The 12,750-nt window shown below is 41.0% G+C and overlaps 1 protein-coding gene across 1 annotated transcript in view; it reads left to right on the forward strand.

The window, feature by feature from the left end:
* Lar (tyrosine-protein phosphatase Lar) overlaps positions 1-12,750 on the forward strand; it is a 119,499-nt gene that overhangs the window by 68,873 nt on the left and 37,876 nt on the right. Inside the window, exons 15-19 of the mRNA XM_068381781.1 lie at positions 9,928-10,144; positions 10,326-10,495; positions 10,711-10,865; positions 11,051-11,093; positions 11,297-11,523. Coding sequence (XP_068237882.1) covers positions 9,928-10,144; positions 10,326-10,495; positions 10,711-10,865; positions 11,051-11,093; positions 11,297-11,523 — 812 coding nt within the window. The remainder of the gene's footprint in view (positions 1-9,927; positions 10,145-10,325; positions 10,496-10,710; positions 10,866-11,050; positions 11,094-11,296; positions 11,524-12,750) is intronic.

The following is a 12,750-nucleotide window of genomic DNA, read 5'->3' on the forward strand; positions in this document are numbered from 1 at the left end:
GAGGATAGAGCCTCTTCGGCCCCAGTTTGTTTTTCTCCATCGGAGGCCTCCATGATGGAAGAAGTGTTGAGGGACCTGGTGCACGTCTCCTCTTGGTTGGACTGGTGGGCTTCCACCTTAGTAGGAGTGCAAGCCTCGTTCGACCCCGCGGAACAGCAGAACCTCCTGAGGGAACTTATTACCTCAGGGGGTAACACCTTAAAGTTCTTGACGTACCAGTCTCTCGCCTTGACAGCGAATTGGGTACTCCGCAAGAGAGACACCATCCTGGCTAAGGTGTCCCGGAAGGTCCCAGACAGGGAAGCACGGGCCATGAGGAGCCTGCCCTTGTGGGGTGACTCCTTGTTCCCCTTAAAAGAATTAGAGACCATTATGGAGAAGGTCTCGAAGCGGAAAGATTTGAACACCCCCAGGCCTACGCCTACAAGGAGACCGCCCTACAAGAGGTCCGTCTCAGACAGTGCCGCGACAGCTCAGGCCTCTCCCAGCACGACGAGGAGAGAGGCTCCTTCTTCCTCCTGGTCCTCAGTGCCTCAGCCCCCCCATAGGGGGGCTCCAGCATCTTCAACCTCCTTTAGAACAGGCTATTCTGCCGCTAGGAGAGGCCGTTCAGGCCGCTCCTCCAGAAGGAGATAGAGTGGGAGGCTCCCCATCCCCGCCTAAGCCTCGGGTTGGGGGATGCCTCAGACTACACTGGCAAGCATGGAAGGCTCACGGAGCAGAGCCTTGGACATTGTCCGTACTGAAGGAGGGCTACAGACTGCCGTTCTTAGCAGAACCACTCCCTCTAATCCCGGCCAGCCGGGCGGAATGGCTGGCTCCCAAGGACCCGTTGAAGAAGACCGCCCTTCAAGAGGAAGTGTCCTCCATGTTGGAGAAGGGCGCTATGGAAGAAGTTCTTCACCCAGGCCCGGGTTTCTACAGTCGACTGTTCCTGGTAGGAAAGGCGACGGGGGCGTGGAGGCCGGTTATAGATCTATCGGCTCTCAACAAGTTCATCAAGAAAACAGATTTCAAAATGGACACTCCGAAGTCAGTCCTACTGTCCTTGAGGGAGAAAGATTACATGATGACCATAGACCTCAAGGACGCCTACTTCCAAATTCCGGTCCACCCCTCGAGTCGAAAGTTTCACCGGGTGAAATGGGGTCCCCAGATCCTGCAATTCAAGACCCTTTGCTTCGTATTGTCAACAGCGCCCCAGGTGTTCACGAGAGTCTTCACGACTGTCTCAGTGTGGGCTCACGAACAAGGCATTCGCCTCATCCGATACCTGGACGACTGGTTGCTTCTTTCCTCCTCGAAGGACCTCTTGGAGGAACAAGGGATGAAACTCCTCCAGTTTTGCAAGGATCTGGGCATCGTGATCAACCCGGAAAAATCAAATCTATCCCCATCCACCAGATTGACCTACTTGGGAATGACTCTAGATACCATTCTGGGAAAAGCCTTCCCTTCGGAAGACAGAATAAACAACCTCATGGAAATCATTCGTCCGTTCTTATTGGGGCGTCCCAGGAGAGCAAAAGACTGGCAAAGACTGATAGGGCACCGGTTGTCGTTGGAGAAACTAGTTTCCCAGGGGAGGGTAACACACAGGGCCGTGCAATGGAACCTGAAGAACCTCTGGTGCCAACTGGACTCGCAACAAGTACTAATCCCAGTTCTACCAAACACAAGGCCCTCCCTGGAATGGTGGCTTTGCCGGTCGAACTCACTCAAGGGGATGCCCTTCGCGAACGACCCCCCCCGAGTTACTACTGTTCACAGACCCCTCCAACCAAGGATGGGGAGCCCATCTCCTCGACGAGACAGCGCGAGGAACCTGGATGGACGGGGAAAAGGAACTCCACATCAATGTCCTGGAGTTGAAGGCAGTCCAGAAGGCTAAGGGGAAACACCGTGGCGTTGATGTGCGACAACGCCACGGTAGTAGCATACATAAAGAAGCAAGGAGGCTTGAAGTTGAAGGAGTTGTGAGATCTCACCATAAAGATTCTAGATTGGGCAGAAGAGAACCAAGTGGTGTTGTTAGCAAGGTTCATTCCCGGGAAGAAAAACGTGCTGGCCGACGGTCTCAGCAGAGTGGGCCAAATAGTAGGGACAGAGTGGTCCCTCCTCCCAGAAGTAGCCAAGCTCATCATCCAACGTTGGGGTTCCCTGGTGATGGACCTCTTTGCAACCAAACTGAACGCCCAACTCCCCGTATATTGTTCTCCTGTACCAGATCCGAAGGCAGCCTTGGAAGACGCCTTTCAGCACAGGTGGGACAATCTAGACGTGTACGCTTTTCCCCCTTTCACGTTGATAAGGCAGGTGCTCAACAGAGTAAGGACAGCCAAAACTTAAAAATGACTTTGGTAGCGCCCTGGTGGCCGGAGAGTGTGTGGTTCGCGGACCTAAAAGACCTGGCGAGTCAACCTCCGTAGCCTCTACCCGACAGGTCAGACCTTCTACATCAACCTCATTTTCTCAGGCTCCACGACAACCCACAGTCCCTACGTCTTCACGCCTGGAGACTATCGAGCGACTCCTGAAGAAGGAAGGATATTCTTCATCCACTGCTAAGAGAATGTTGCTATACCTGAGAAAGTCTTCAGCTGCGGTCTACCAAGCTAAGTGGGCTTCCTTCACGAAATGGTGCTCTGCGAGGCACATAAAGCCCCTCAATGGTATTTCTCAGAGACAAAATGGGAAAGTCAATCCCAGCCATAAAAGGGGTACGGGCCGCCTTAGGCCAAGTCTTCCTCCTGAAGGGCATTGACCTGGGGGCCTCTAGGCACATAGCGATGCTTGTCAAGAGCTTCGAGCAGTCCTGCCCCCCACAAGCGAGTAGGGTGCCCCAGTGGGACTTAGCTAAGGTCCTGAAGATGTTATGTGGCCCTCCCTTTGAACCTTTGAAAGATATCGTGGACAGGGATCTCACTCTCAAGGCAGTCTTCTTGCTGGCCTTGGCGTCCGCTAAGAGAGTGGGTGAGATCCATGGGCTGTCATATGACGTCTCTCATTCGAAGGGGTGGAAAGAAGTATCCTTCAAGTTCGTTCCTTCTTTTGTGGCGAAGACCCAGAACCCAGCGATCTGGGATCCGAAGTTCGAAGGCTTCTCCATACCAGCCATCCCTAAGACGGGTAATTTGGAGGATTTGAAATTATGCCCTGTCCGGACCATTAGAAAATACCTTGAAAGAACGGCCCATCTCCGGCCAGGCATCAAGAGCCTCTTCGTCTCCACGGGTATTACTAAGAAGCAAGTATCCAAGAACACCATTTCCTTCTGGTTGAGACAAGTTATTGCCAGAGCCTACAAGGAAGAAGGCCTGGCTGTGCCAGGCGCCCCCAGACCTCATGACATCAGAGGCCAGAGCACGTCCTTAGCCTTTGAGAAAAACATGGCAGTGGGTCAGATCCTTCGGGCAGGTACTTGGTCGAACCAGTCGACCTTTACTGCCCATTACCTCAAGGACTACTCGAGGAAGTCCTTAGATGGGTTCTCCATTGGAACAGTCAACTCCGCCCTCCAAGTGGTTTAACGGTAAAAGCCCCAGGCTCAATCACGGATAGCAACAAGGAGACACAGGTGCGTTTCCTTTCATCCTACCCAGTTGTTCCCTATCCTCATCGGGGATTACCAACTTGTACCATTGGATAACACGTTCTTCACGACTACGTTACTGGATGCAACATCAGAAGAAGTTTTTCAAAGGGTGAGTACTTAGACACTAACATGAGCTCTTTGTGTAGTTACCCTCTCGTCCGTTTTCTAGTATGTACCGTTATTCCTAGGCTGCTTGGCCTCCGCTTGCTGGGTCTGTAGGTCAGAATAGCACTCCCGCCTCCTAAAGTGTAAGTCTCCTAAGAAAGTAGTTCTCGGTAAGTATGTTAGGAAAAATAAAAATTACTTAAAATTCTTTATTTTATCAACATTTATCCCAAAAACTAAAAAAAATCCCATTTTCTTTCTTTCAATAAATTTGCGTCTCTAGGAAGGAAATAAAAGAATCTAATGGTTAATGAAAAGAAGCAGTGCTTGGGCACACTACAGAACCTATATCCTTTCAGTGTCCCATTTAGTCACAACAATAATCCATATTGTTCAGTTTAGGTTTTTACCAGCTTAGGGATTTCTTCTGGATTTGTTAATAACTACTATGTAACTTGTTCAAGGGAATTTTTTCCGTGGTTAATCATGATCCACATTTTCTTTGTCTCATCGGGGACAGTATTGTGATGTTGATAACCATTGTGAGGAGTGCTGGATTTGTTCATAACCACTAAGTAACTTGTTCAAGGGAATTTTTTTGGGTGTTAATCATGATCCACATTCGCTTTTGTCTCATATCGGGGACAGTATTGTGATTTTGATAACCATTGTGAGGAGTGCAAAGGTCCCAATGTTCCTCTCATGGAAAAGTGTGTTTTTGTGGTTGCCAACCAAATTAAAAGTTCAAATTACAAATGGAAACAGGCTTTTTGTTTAGGGGAAAATCCTGAGAAGACTAGGATAGTTTAATAAAGCGGGGATGATGACGATAATGACCCGCCAGCACCAAACTCCAATACAACTCTTAACCAATCACGTTTTAATAGCGACGAGCTTCAAAACTTCATAACTTCTGTAGCTGCTTTTGTGAAATCTCAAAAGACCAGTGACTCTTCACTTAAAGGTCATATTTCTGAACTTATTTGCCTGACAGTAATGCCTCTAGGTACAAAATTAATTGGTTCTGGAGTGGCTTTAATATCGTGATTTTTTGTAAGATGAATCGCGTTTTAATGCAAATCGCCTAATTCGTTCCAAGCCCTACAAAAACAACTTATTAAATTTTATAGTAAATCTATTACCACAATGAAATACAGCCAAATAAATTTGAATCATTCAATATACGTAACCTAACTGTTAATACCTGTAAATGAAGTAGTTATTAGATCATAAGACAATAATAAATGGAAGATAATACAATACTGTACATATACAAGATATACATTACCATATGTATTGTAGTTTATGAAAGTTATCCTTACTATAGAGAAGTACATTTTCTGTCATGCGTAACCAAACTGTTTTCTTCAACTTGCTCATATTTTTAACAGTAACTATTTTATTGTTTGATAATGCAATTAATATTTATTAGTGATACGTCAATAAATAACCTTCGTTTTATGTACACTTGAAATAGTGTTATTGTAATAAAAGCAAGATTCATTTATGTTAATATGTACATGAACTTAAATTGTTGAATGAATAAACTTTGTTCAGTAAATAGTTTTTTAACTTATTTATTTACTGAAATGAAAGAAAAATACATCGCTAATGTTTTGTTTTGCTGCAACCATGGCATTTTGCAAGAACAACGCCAGTTCTCAGAGGCTCTCAAAGGCCTCTCCATGGTGTTGAGGAGTGACAACTACATGGTTGTAACCTACATCTCCAAACCTACTATGCCAATTAGCAGTTGAGATGAATCATTGGGCATACAACAAAGCAGTGTCCCTTTTGGCAATATTTATCCCTGAAGAAGAGCAACGTCATTGCTAACCATCTGACTCGACCACGGACAACAGTTGGTTCCGAATGGTCTTTTGCTGCCCCTAGTGGCAAAAATCTTTTGACTTGGTGGGGTTCCCCATTCCCACTCACCTGAATACCAAACTCCAGATCCGGATTCATGGGCAGCAGTGGAAAAGGCCTTCCAGCACCTGTGGGACAGACTAGACTTTTATGCATTCCCAATGCTCTGTCTGTTTCACCATTTCCAGATCAGAGTCCGAACATCCCTAGAGGTCAGAATAACACTATTAGCCCATAAAGTGGCCAACAGCGGAGTGGTATCCAGATTTGCTGGAATTTATGGAAATCCCAAGAGAACTCCCAGACTGGCCAACTGTACTGCACCAACCGCATGCAGTCAAGTTCCAAGAGGCGTTACTCTGCCTGTCTCTATCCACCATCTCCTCCAAAAGAGGCTTTTCAAAGCCTACTACAAAACAACTTTTCAGTTACTGTACTTCTGGAATTTGTCCACAACAGTCTATCAAGATAAGTGGGGAAAACATTATCGTGATTGCCGTCTTTCGTGGGAATTTTTGGGACATGCTGTTACAAGGAGAAAACCATGGATATCAAATGAAACTTTGGGACACTATAAAAAATGAAAGAAAGAAAGAAATTGATTGTTGAAAGTTTTTGAAGAAGTAATGAAAATTACAAGGTATAGCATGCTATGTATTCTGGTAGTGAAAGTGAGGTCAACAGAAAAGTCAGGAATGACTGAAGAGAATAAGAATATTTAGACAGGAAAGCAGATGAGGCTGACAAAGGTATGAATTCAGGGAGTGGCTATGGTGTAAGAATTGCTCATAGAATTATTTATGAAATCTGTACGGAGGGAAAGAAGAAACATTTGCCCATTAAAGAGAGATGGATCTGTTATGACAACAGAAGATAAAGAAGGGCAACGTTGGATGGAACACTTTAGTGAGGTCATGAAAAGGAGATATGAAGGGAATAATTTGAGGAAGACCTTGATGTATCCATGAATGAATTCAGGGATTTTGAAGTCGAAGCTATTATTAAAAAATTCGATGGAAAGCCCCTGGATACGATGGAATAACTGCCAAGATGATATTGGCCGAAAATGAAGTGACTCAGAATACTAATAAGAATATTTTGTAGAATGTGGCATGAAGAGGCAAAACATGATGAATGGGAACTAGGAGTGTTTGTGAAAATGACATAAAAGATCTGACTGATTGCAATAATTACAGGCATCACACTTATGTCAGTTGTCATGCAAATATATAGTATGCTCATTCTAAAGAGACTAGAGAGAAAGATCAATGAAAATCTGAGAGATGAACAAGCAGGATTTAGAAAAGGTAGTTGTACTGACCAATTTTAATTTCAAGGCATGTACTGCAGCAATGTGTAGAATATAGAAATCCACTTTTGATGGCATTTGTGGACCCCAAAAAAACTTTTGATAGTGTGTCTGGTCAATTTTGTGGAGAGTCCTGCATTATTATGGAGTTTATATTAAATATGTCAATTTGATTAAAGTCTGTTCGTGAGTATAGCAAGTGCAAAGTTAGTGTTGTGGAGTCCTATCACATGAATTTTCAGTGAATGGTGGATTACTCTTAAGGGAATATGTTGTCACCTAAGTTGGTTATCCTCCTCGTGGATTTTTAATGCATAGAACAGTTGGTGATGTTGGAGAAAGATTGGACTGAATTGATAACATGAAATTGGCTGACCTAAAGTATGCTGATGATGCTGTCCTTATTAGCAGAACACCACAAGACTTGTAAAGCTTGCTTACCAGAAAGCATGAAATATCACATGTGGTTGGGCTCAAGATGAATAGAAGAAAGTCAAGAGATGATGGGAATTGAATATGCAATGGAAGATGAAATATGATAGGAAGGTGAAAGGATTAATGAGGTGGTACCATTTAAATATTTATGAACCATGATCTCTTATACAGCATCTTTAGAAATTGAGTTTATTGAAAGATTGAAAAAAGCAAAACAGACAATGGGTAGGTTGAAGTAAAATTTGGAAATCAAATCACATGAAATTACATATAAAAATCAGGCTATATCGGTTTAGAGAGATCGATGTTACTGTATGGACATGAAACCATATTCAACAGATTTTGTGGATTGAAAACAAAGCTCTTAAAACAATATTGGTAGTTAAATGGCAGGACAGGATTAGAAATAAAACAATAAGAGAGATTACTCAAGTGCCATATGTGGATGAGATCATGGTGTGAGGTAGATGGAGATGGTTTGGGCATGCTCTTTGTACTCTCCAAGAGAGAGTAGTTCACTAAACGTTCAACTGGGCTCCACAAGGCACTAGAAGAGTTGGAAGACCGAGGCCTACAGGGCTGAAGACTATGAAATATGAAGTAAGAGGTGACTGGCAAAATCTAACAGTCCCTTTGTATCAATAAGTGTTGGAGATGATGATGGTGATGATTATGAGCTAAAGAGATCTTTATATGTATAAAAATGCTGACAAATCTAGCAAGGAAGCCCATGAAAATTCAGTGAACACTTATAAAACTTCTTAGTAGATTTATTTTCATTTATGAGGTGCCATGATGGAGTCAAGACTGAAAATCAAGTTGAAAATTAGGCAATATCATGCAAGATGTTTTATACCAGTTGGTACACCTCTGCGGTATAGAAGGCTCAACGCTTAAACAGGATTTTCTAGCCTTTTCTGAATGAGACCACACGAATAGATTTTATCCCTCAGGAGAGGCTATTTCAGTAAATTTTGAAAGAATAAGGTTCCAAACTTGCCTTACTCATCTTATTAGGGCATTTCTTAGAAAAAAACTTACATAATATTTGAAAAAGGAGATAATTCCTAACTTTCAAGGTAGCTATCTTCTTGTACCAAAGGTTGAACTGAGGGAAAATCTGCTGATTTCTCATTATTTTTAAAACTTTAGTGGATGCAGCTGCAGGAGAGTGACTGCTCTCCACACTCTAATTTTGGGGTGTCTGAATGTGCTTGTATATAGTGCGATAGAGAGTAAAAGATGTGAGATTGGAAGTATGTTTAGGAATAGAAGGATAGATATATTGGCCTTGTGCGAGACAAAGATAAAAGGGAAAGGTGAAGTGACAGGTACTGCCTGTGATTGTAAGGGAAAGAGCAAGAGATGGTGAGGCTTTATTGCTGAGTGAATGGATGACAGGTAAGGTAGTGGAATGGAAGGAGGTATCATCTAGGTTAATGTGGGTTAAGGGTTAGGCTGGGTAGGGGATTTTGCACTTTTGTCAGTGCATATGGGACAGGTTGTGAGAAAAAGTGAAGAAGAGCGGAATGAATCAACTAGGTGTGTAGGATTGAGAAGAAATTATGTAGTTGTTATTTGTTACTGAAATGCCAGAGTGAGTGCTGGAGAGGTAGGTGTCATTGGGAAGTATGGTGTACTAGGTGAAAATATGAGTGGCGAGAGACTGGTGGATGTGTGATGAACAAAAGCTGGTGATAAGTTGTAGTTCTTTCAAAAAGAAAGATAAGTATACATGGGTAAGATTGGCAAATGGAAGAGTGGTAGAAAGGGCATTAATGAATTGTGTTGATAACAAGGAGAATATTTAGAAGACTGAAAAATGTGCACGTGTTTAGGAGTATGGCTAACGGTATGCCTGATAATTTTTTGGTTGAAGAAAAATTAGTTGTAGGAAAAGATTGGGAAAATAGAGTGGAGGGATGTAAAAGGTTTTAAAGAAGATTGAAGAGTCAACCATGCCCTTAATCTCCAGTCACTTGAAAACATCCCAAAGTTGTCATTTCGTGTCGTTTGGATGGCTAATCCCAAGGTATTGGCCACCATGATAATTTTTAAAGGATACTTCACTAACCAGCTGTCAAGGTGTACTGTACTGCAGAGTAAAGAAACTTCCTTACAAGGTTATGTTTATCTTTTGACAATTCATTTTGGCATACCAGAAAATTTATTAGACTTGTACAACCCATTTGTAACTGTCATCTCTTGCCACCGGACATTGTCTGTCATTCAACCCAGGGACCAAAATGTCATAGCTCTGTTCAAACAGTAATATCTACAAAACTCAAGTCAAGTCGGCAAAGGAGAAGATGAACATACATCACTGGTTTATACCTTTTATGTTGTAGTTAGCAAATATAGCAGAACTATAAAACTAAGAAATATAATCTTGAGGAATCTCTCCTGATGTTCATAATGTTTTTCTCTCGAACCTGGCTAAATGCCGATGTCAAGCCTAAAAGTGGGAAAAAAAAAAGATTTGTTTTCTTTTTTGTAAATTGTTACCACCTCCCTAATAAAATATTGAATTATCCTGGTGGTTGATTGCAATTATATAGGTGTGGCCACATCATAGTATCCTTGTCTTTTCAAACCATGATTTCTTATTTTTCAGATCACATATAGTGCTATCAAGGAATTTGTTGATGCTCAGGGGGTAACACAGGTTCAGAAGATTCCAATAACTACTCTCATTGTTAATTCTCGAAAGCATAGCTTCATTATTGAAGATTTGCGACCTTTTACTACTTATACTGTGAATGTTACTGCTGTACCTCAGACTCAAGAATACCGTCCACCTGCAAAAATAACAGTAACAACTCAGATGGCAGGTATGCAATATGTGAATGGATTTTGTACGATAGCTGATTCTTATTCTGAAATTAGTTGTATATATTTGAGGTGTTGCCTTCATTTTTCTTTTATGCTTTTACTGATAATACTGTCATGCTGATTAATTGGCATAGTGGAAATAGAACTGTATCAAGTTTTTTTTCCCTTTATCCATTACAGCTCCCCAACCAATGGTTAAACCAGACTTTTATGGTGTGAAAGGAGCTCATGAAATTGCTATGATACTGCCACAGGCCTCTGAGGAATATGGACCAATAGCATTTTACTACCTCATTGCTGTGCCAGAAGATAAAGTGTTGAAAAATCCAGATCAGTACCTAACAGATGATGTAAGATGATTTACCTTGAATTTTTTTTTTCAAATTTTTGTTGAATACTTCATTAATAAGGATGTAAAGTAATTTATTACCATTAATTTTCCTTATTAACATATTTTTTTTTAAGTCTTTATTGTTATTTACAAATGAGAAATATGTATAAAGTAGTGTGTTTTACAAGTACAGTTTTTAAACAATGACTTCAGTATTCTGAACATTTTCTTCAGTTGATTGCAAACAAAGCTGGAAGTAAGGAAGCACTAGCTGAGGGCCCTTATATCGCTGCCAAGTTTCTTCATCGGAATATTCCTTATTCTTTTTCACTTGGAGATGGTCAAATATATGAAGGATTTAAAAACAGACCTTTGCAGAAGAAAAAGAAGTAAGTATTTAAGAGACTTTAGTGAGCTTTCCTATGGCTCAAGTTTTTTTCAGTCCCATTTCTATGATGCATTGCAGATCATGTAATTTCTGTAAAGCTTAGCTCTTAAAGCTTTATTTAATGAAGCGAAATTTTTCTGTCAGTGATTTGGCAAACTTCACCATTAAGAGTCTTATTTTCTTTAGGTACAAGATATTTGTTAGAGCAGTGGTGGACACTCCTGGTCAGGTGAGTAAATTTTAGTCTTTCTTGATAATGTCTCTTAACAAGACCATTCATGAGTTAGCCAATCTTGGACTAATTTTGGGTTTCCAGATGGAGATTTTATTCATAAGCTGCAATCAAATATATTTTATGTCTTGATATTGACCATGTACAAAGGAATATTGATAATAGTTATTCAACATTAAAAATTCTTTACTATTTTGCAGCACTTGTATACGTCTTCCCCATTTTCTGCCTTCATTTCTCTTGACATGAGACCAGCTCCATCAGGGGATTTACCCCAGCGACCAAACCCACTGGAGCCAACTGATGAAACTGATGCTGGTATTAAAGGGGAGCATTCTGAGAAAGAAATGCTCATGATTGTTGGACCAGTAATTGGTGCAGTTCTCTTGGTAGTGATATCACTATTCTTATTCCTCTTTGTTTGGAAGTGAGTATAATGGTTTTTTTTCTGTAATGTGCAGCATATTATTTATTATGATTTTCTCTTGGATGATGTCTCACAGGATTTTTATACAGGAGAGGGGGGTCCCAGCCCCCTCGTCCCGTCCCTTTTAGTCGCCTCTTACGACACGCAGGGATAACATTGGCGCTATTCTAATTGATTTATGCCCCCGCGGTCACAGGGGGCATAATCATACATACATATACCAAAGGCACTTCCCCCAATTTTGGGGGGTAGCCGACATCAACAATGAAACAAAACAAAAAAGGGGACCTCTACTCTCCCTGGTTAGGCTGGAGGAACGTAGAGTAGAGGTCCCCTTTTTTGTTTTGTTTCATTGTTGATGTCGGCTACCCCCCAAAATTGAGGGAAGTGCCTTTGGTATATGTATGTATGATTTTCTCATGAGGTTTGATTATGTACCAATGAGGTTTTAAAATACTGTACAGTACTTCAGATTGTAATAAAATACTGCATTTCATATAAGTATATATTAAGTAAATACATGTAATCTTTGTCCCTACATAAATACAAAACTTTCCTTTTACTCGCTCAATTACTGTTAGCCTGATCTTTATAATCCTCTGTCTGCTGAAGCAAGCAAAAATTGACAATCTTTTTACACACATGACATTGCATATCATCTTGTTCTGGTGGAACATGTAAAAAGTTTATATATATAAATCTTTAAATTTTAGTGGGTAGCTGATCAGTTGCATCATGTTTCAGATGGCAGCTAATCTCGAATTTTCTGTAGCGGAAGTTTAACACAGGTGCTAGTACCTCTACTTGGTAAATCGAGTTCCTTTTAACATTAAAATTAAACTATGGTGAAAGCGTGAAGTTTCCTTTTTGAGGTATTACGAGGCCAATACCTCAAAATAAGGATAATACGGTCGTTTCGTTATCCACAATTAATTAGTTTATTAGTCCATTTGGGGATACAAAATTAATTTTTCCCATAAGAATACAGTATATGTAAGTCTGTTTAATGTATATCCCAAGTCCCTAACATTTTTCATATTTAACTAAGTGAACTGTATGTTACCTGAAATAAATAACTATGACCTATGTATTGTTGATATATCATGAATCCTTTTTTTATTGTATAAAGCATTCAATTTCATCAGCTCACGACTATTTTAGCAGACGACATTTTCACTTTCTAAAAATTGTTTTAATAAGTAATTATGCAGTAATTCATTAAATCAA

The sequence above is a fragment of the Palaemon carinicauda genome, chromosome 10 (assembly GCF_036898095.1).
Source record: "Palaemon carinicauda isolate YSFRI2023 chromosome 10, ASM3689809v2, whole genome shotgun sequence".
NCBI classification, from domain to species: domain Eukaryota; kingdom Metazoa; phylum Arthropoda; class Malacostraca; order Decapoda; family Palaemonidae; genus Palaemon; species Palaemon carinicauda.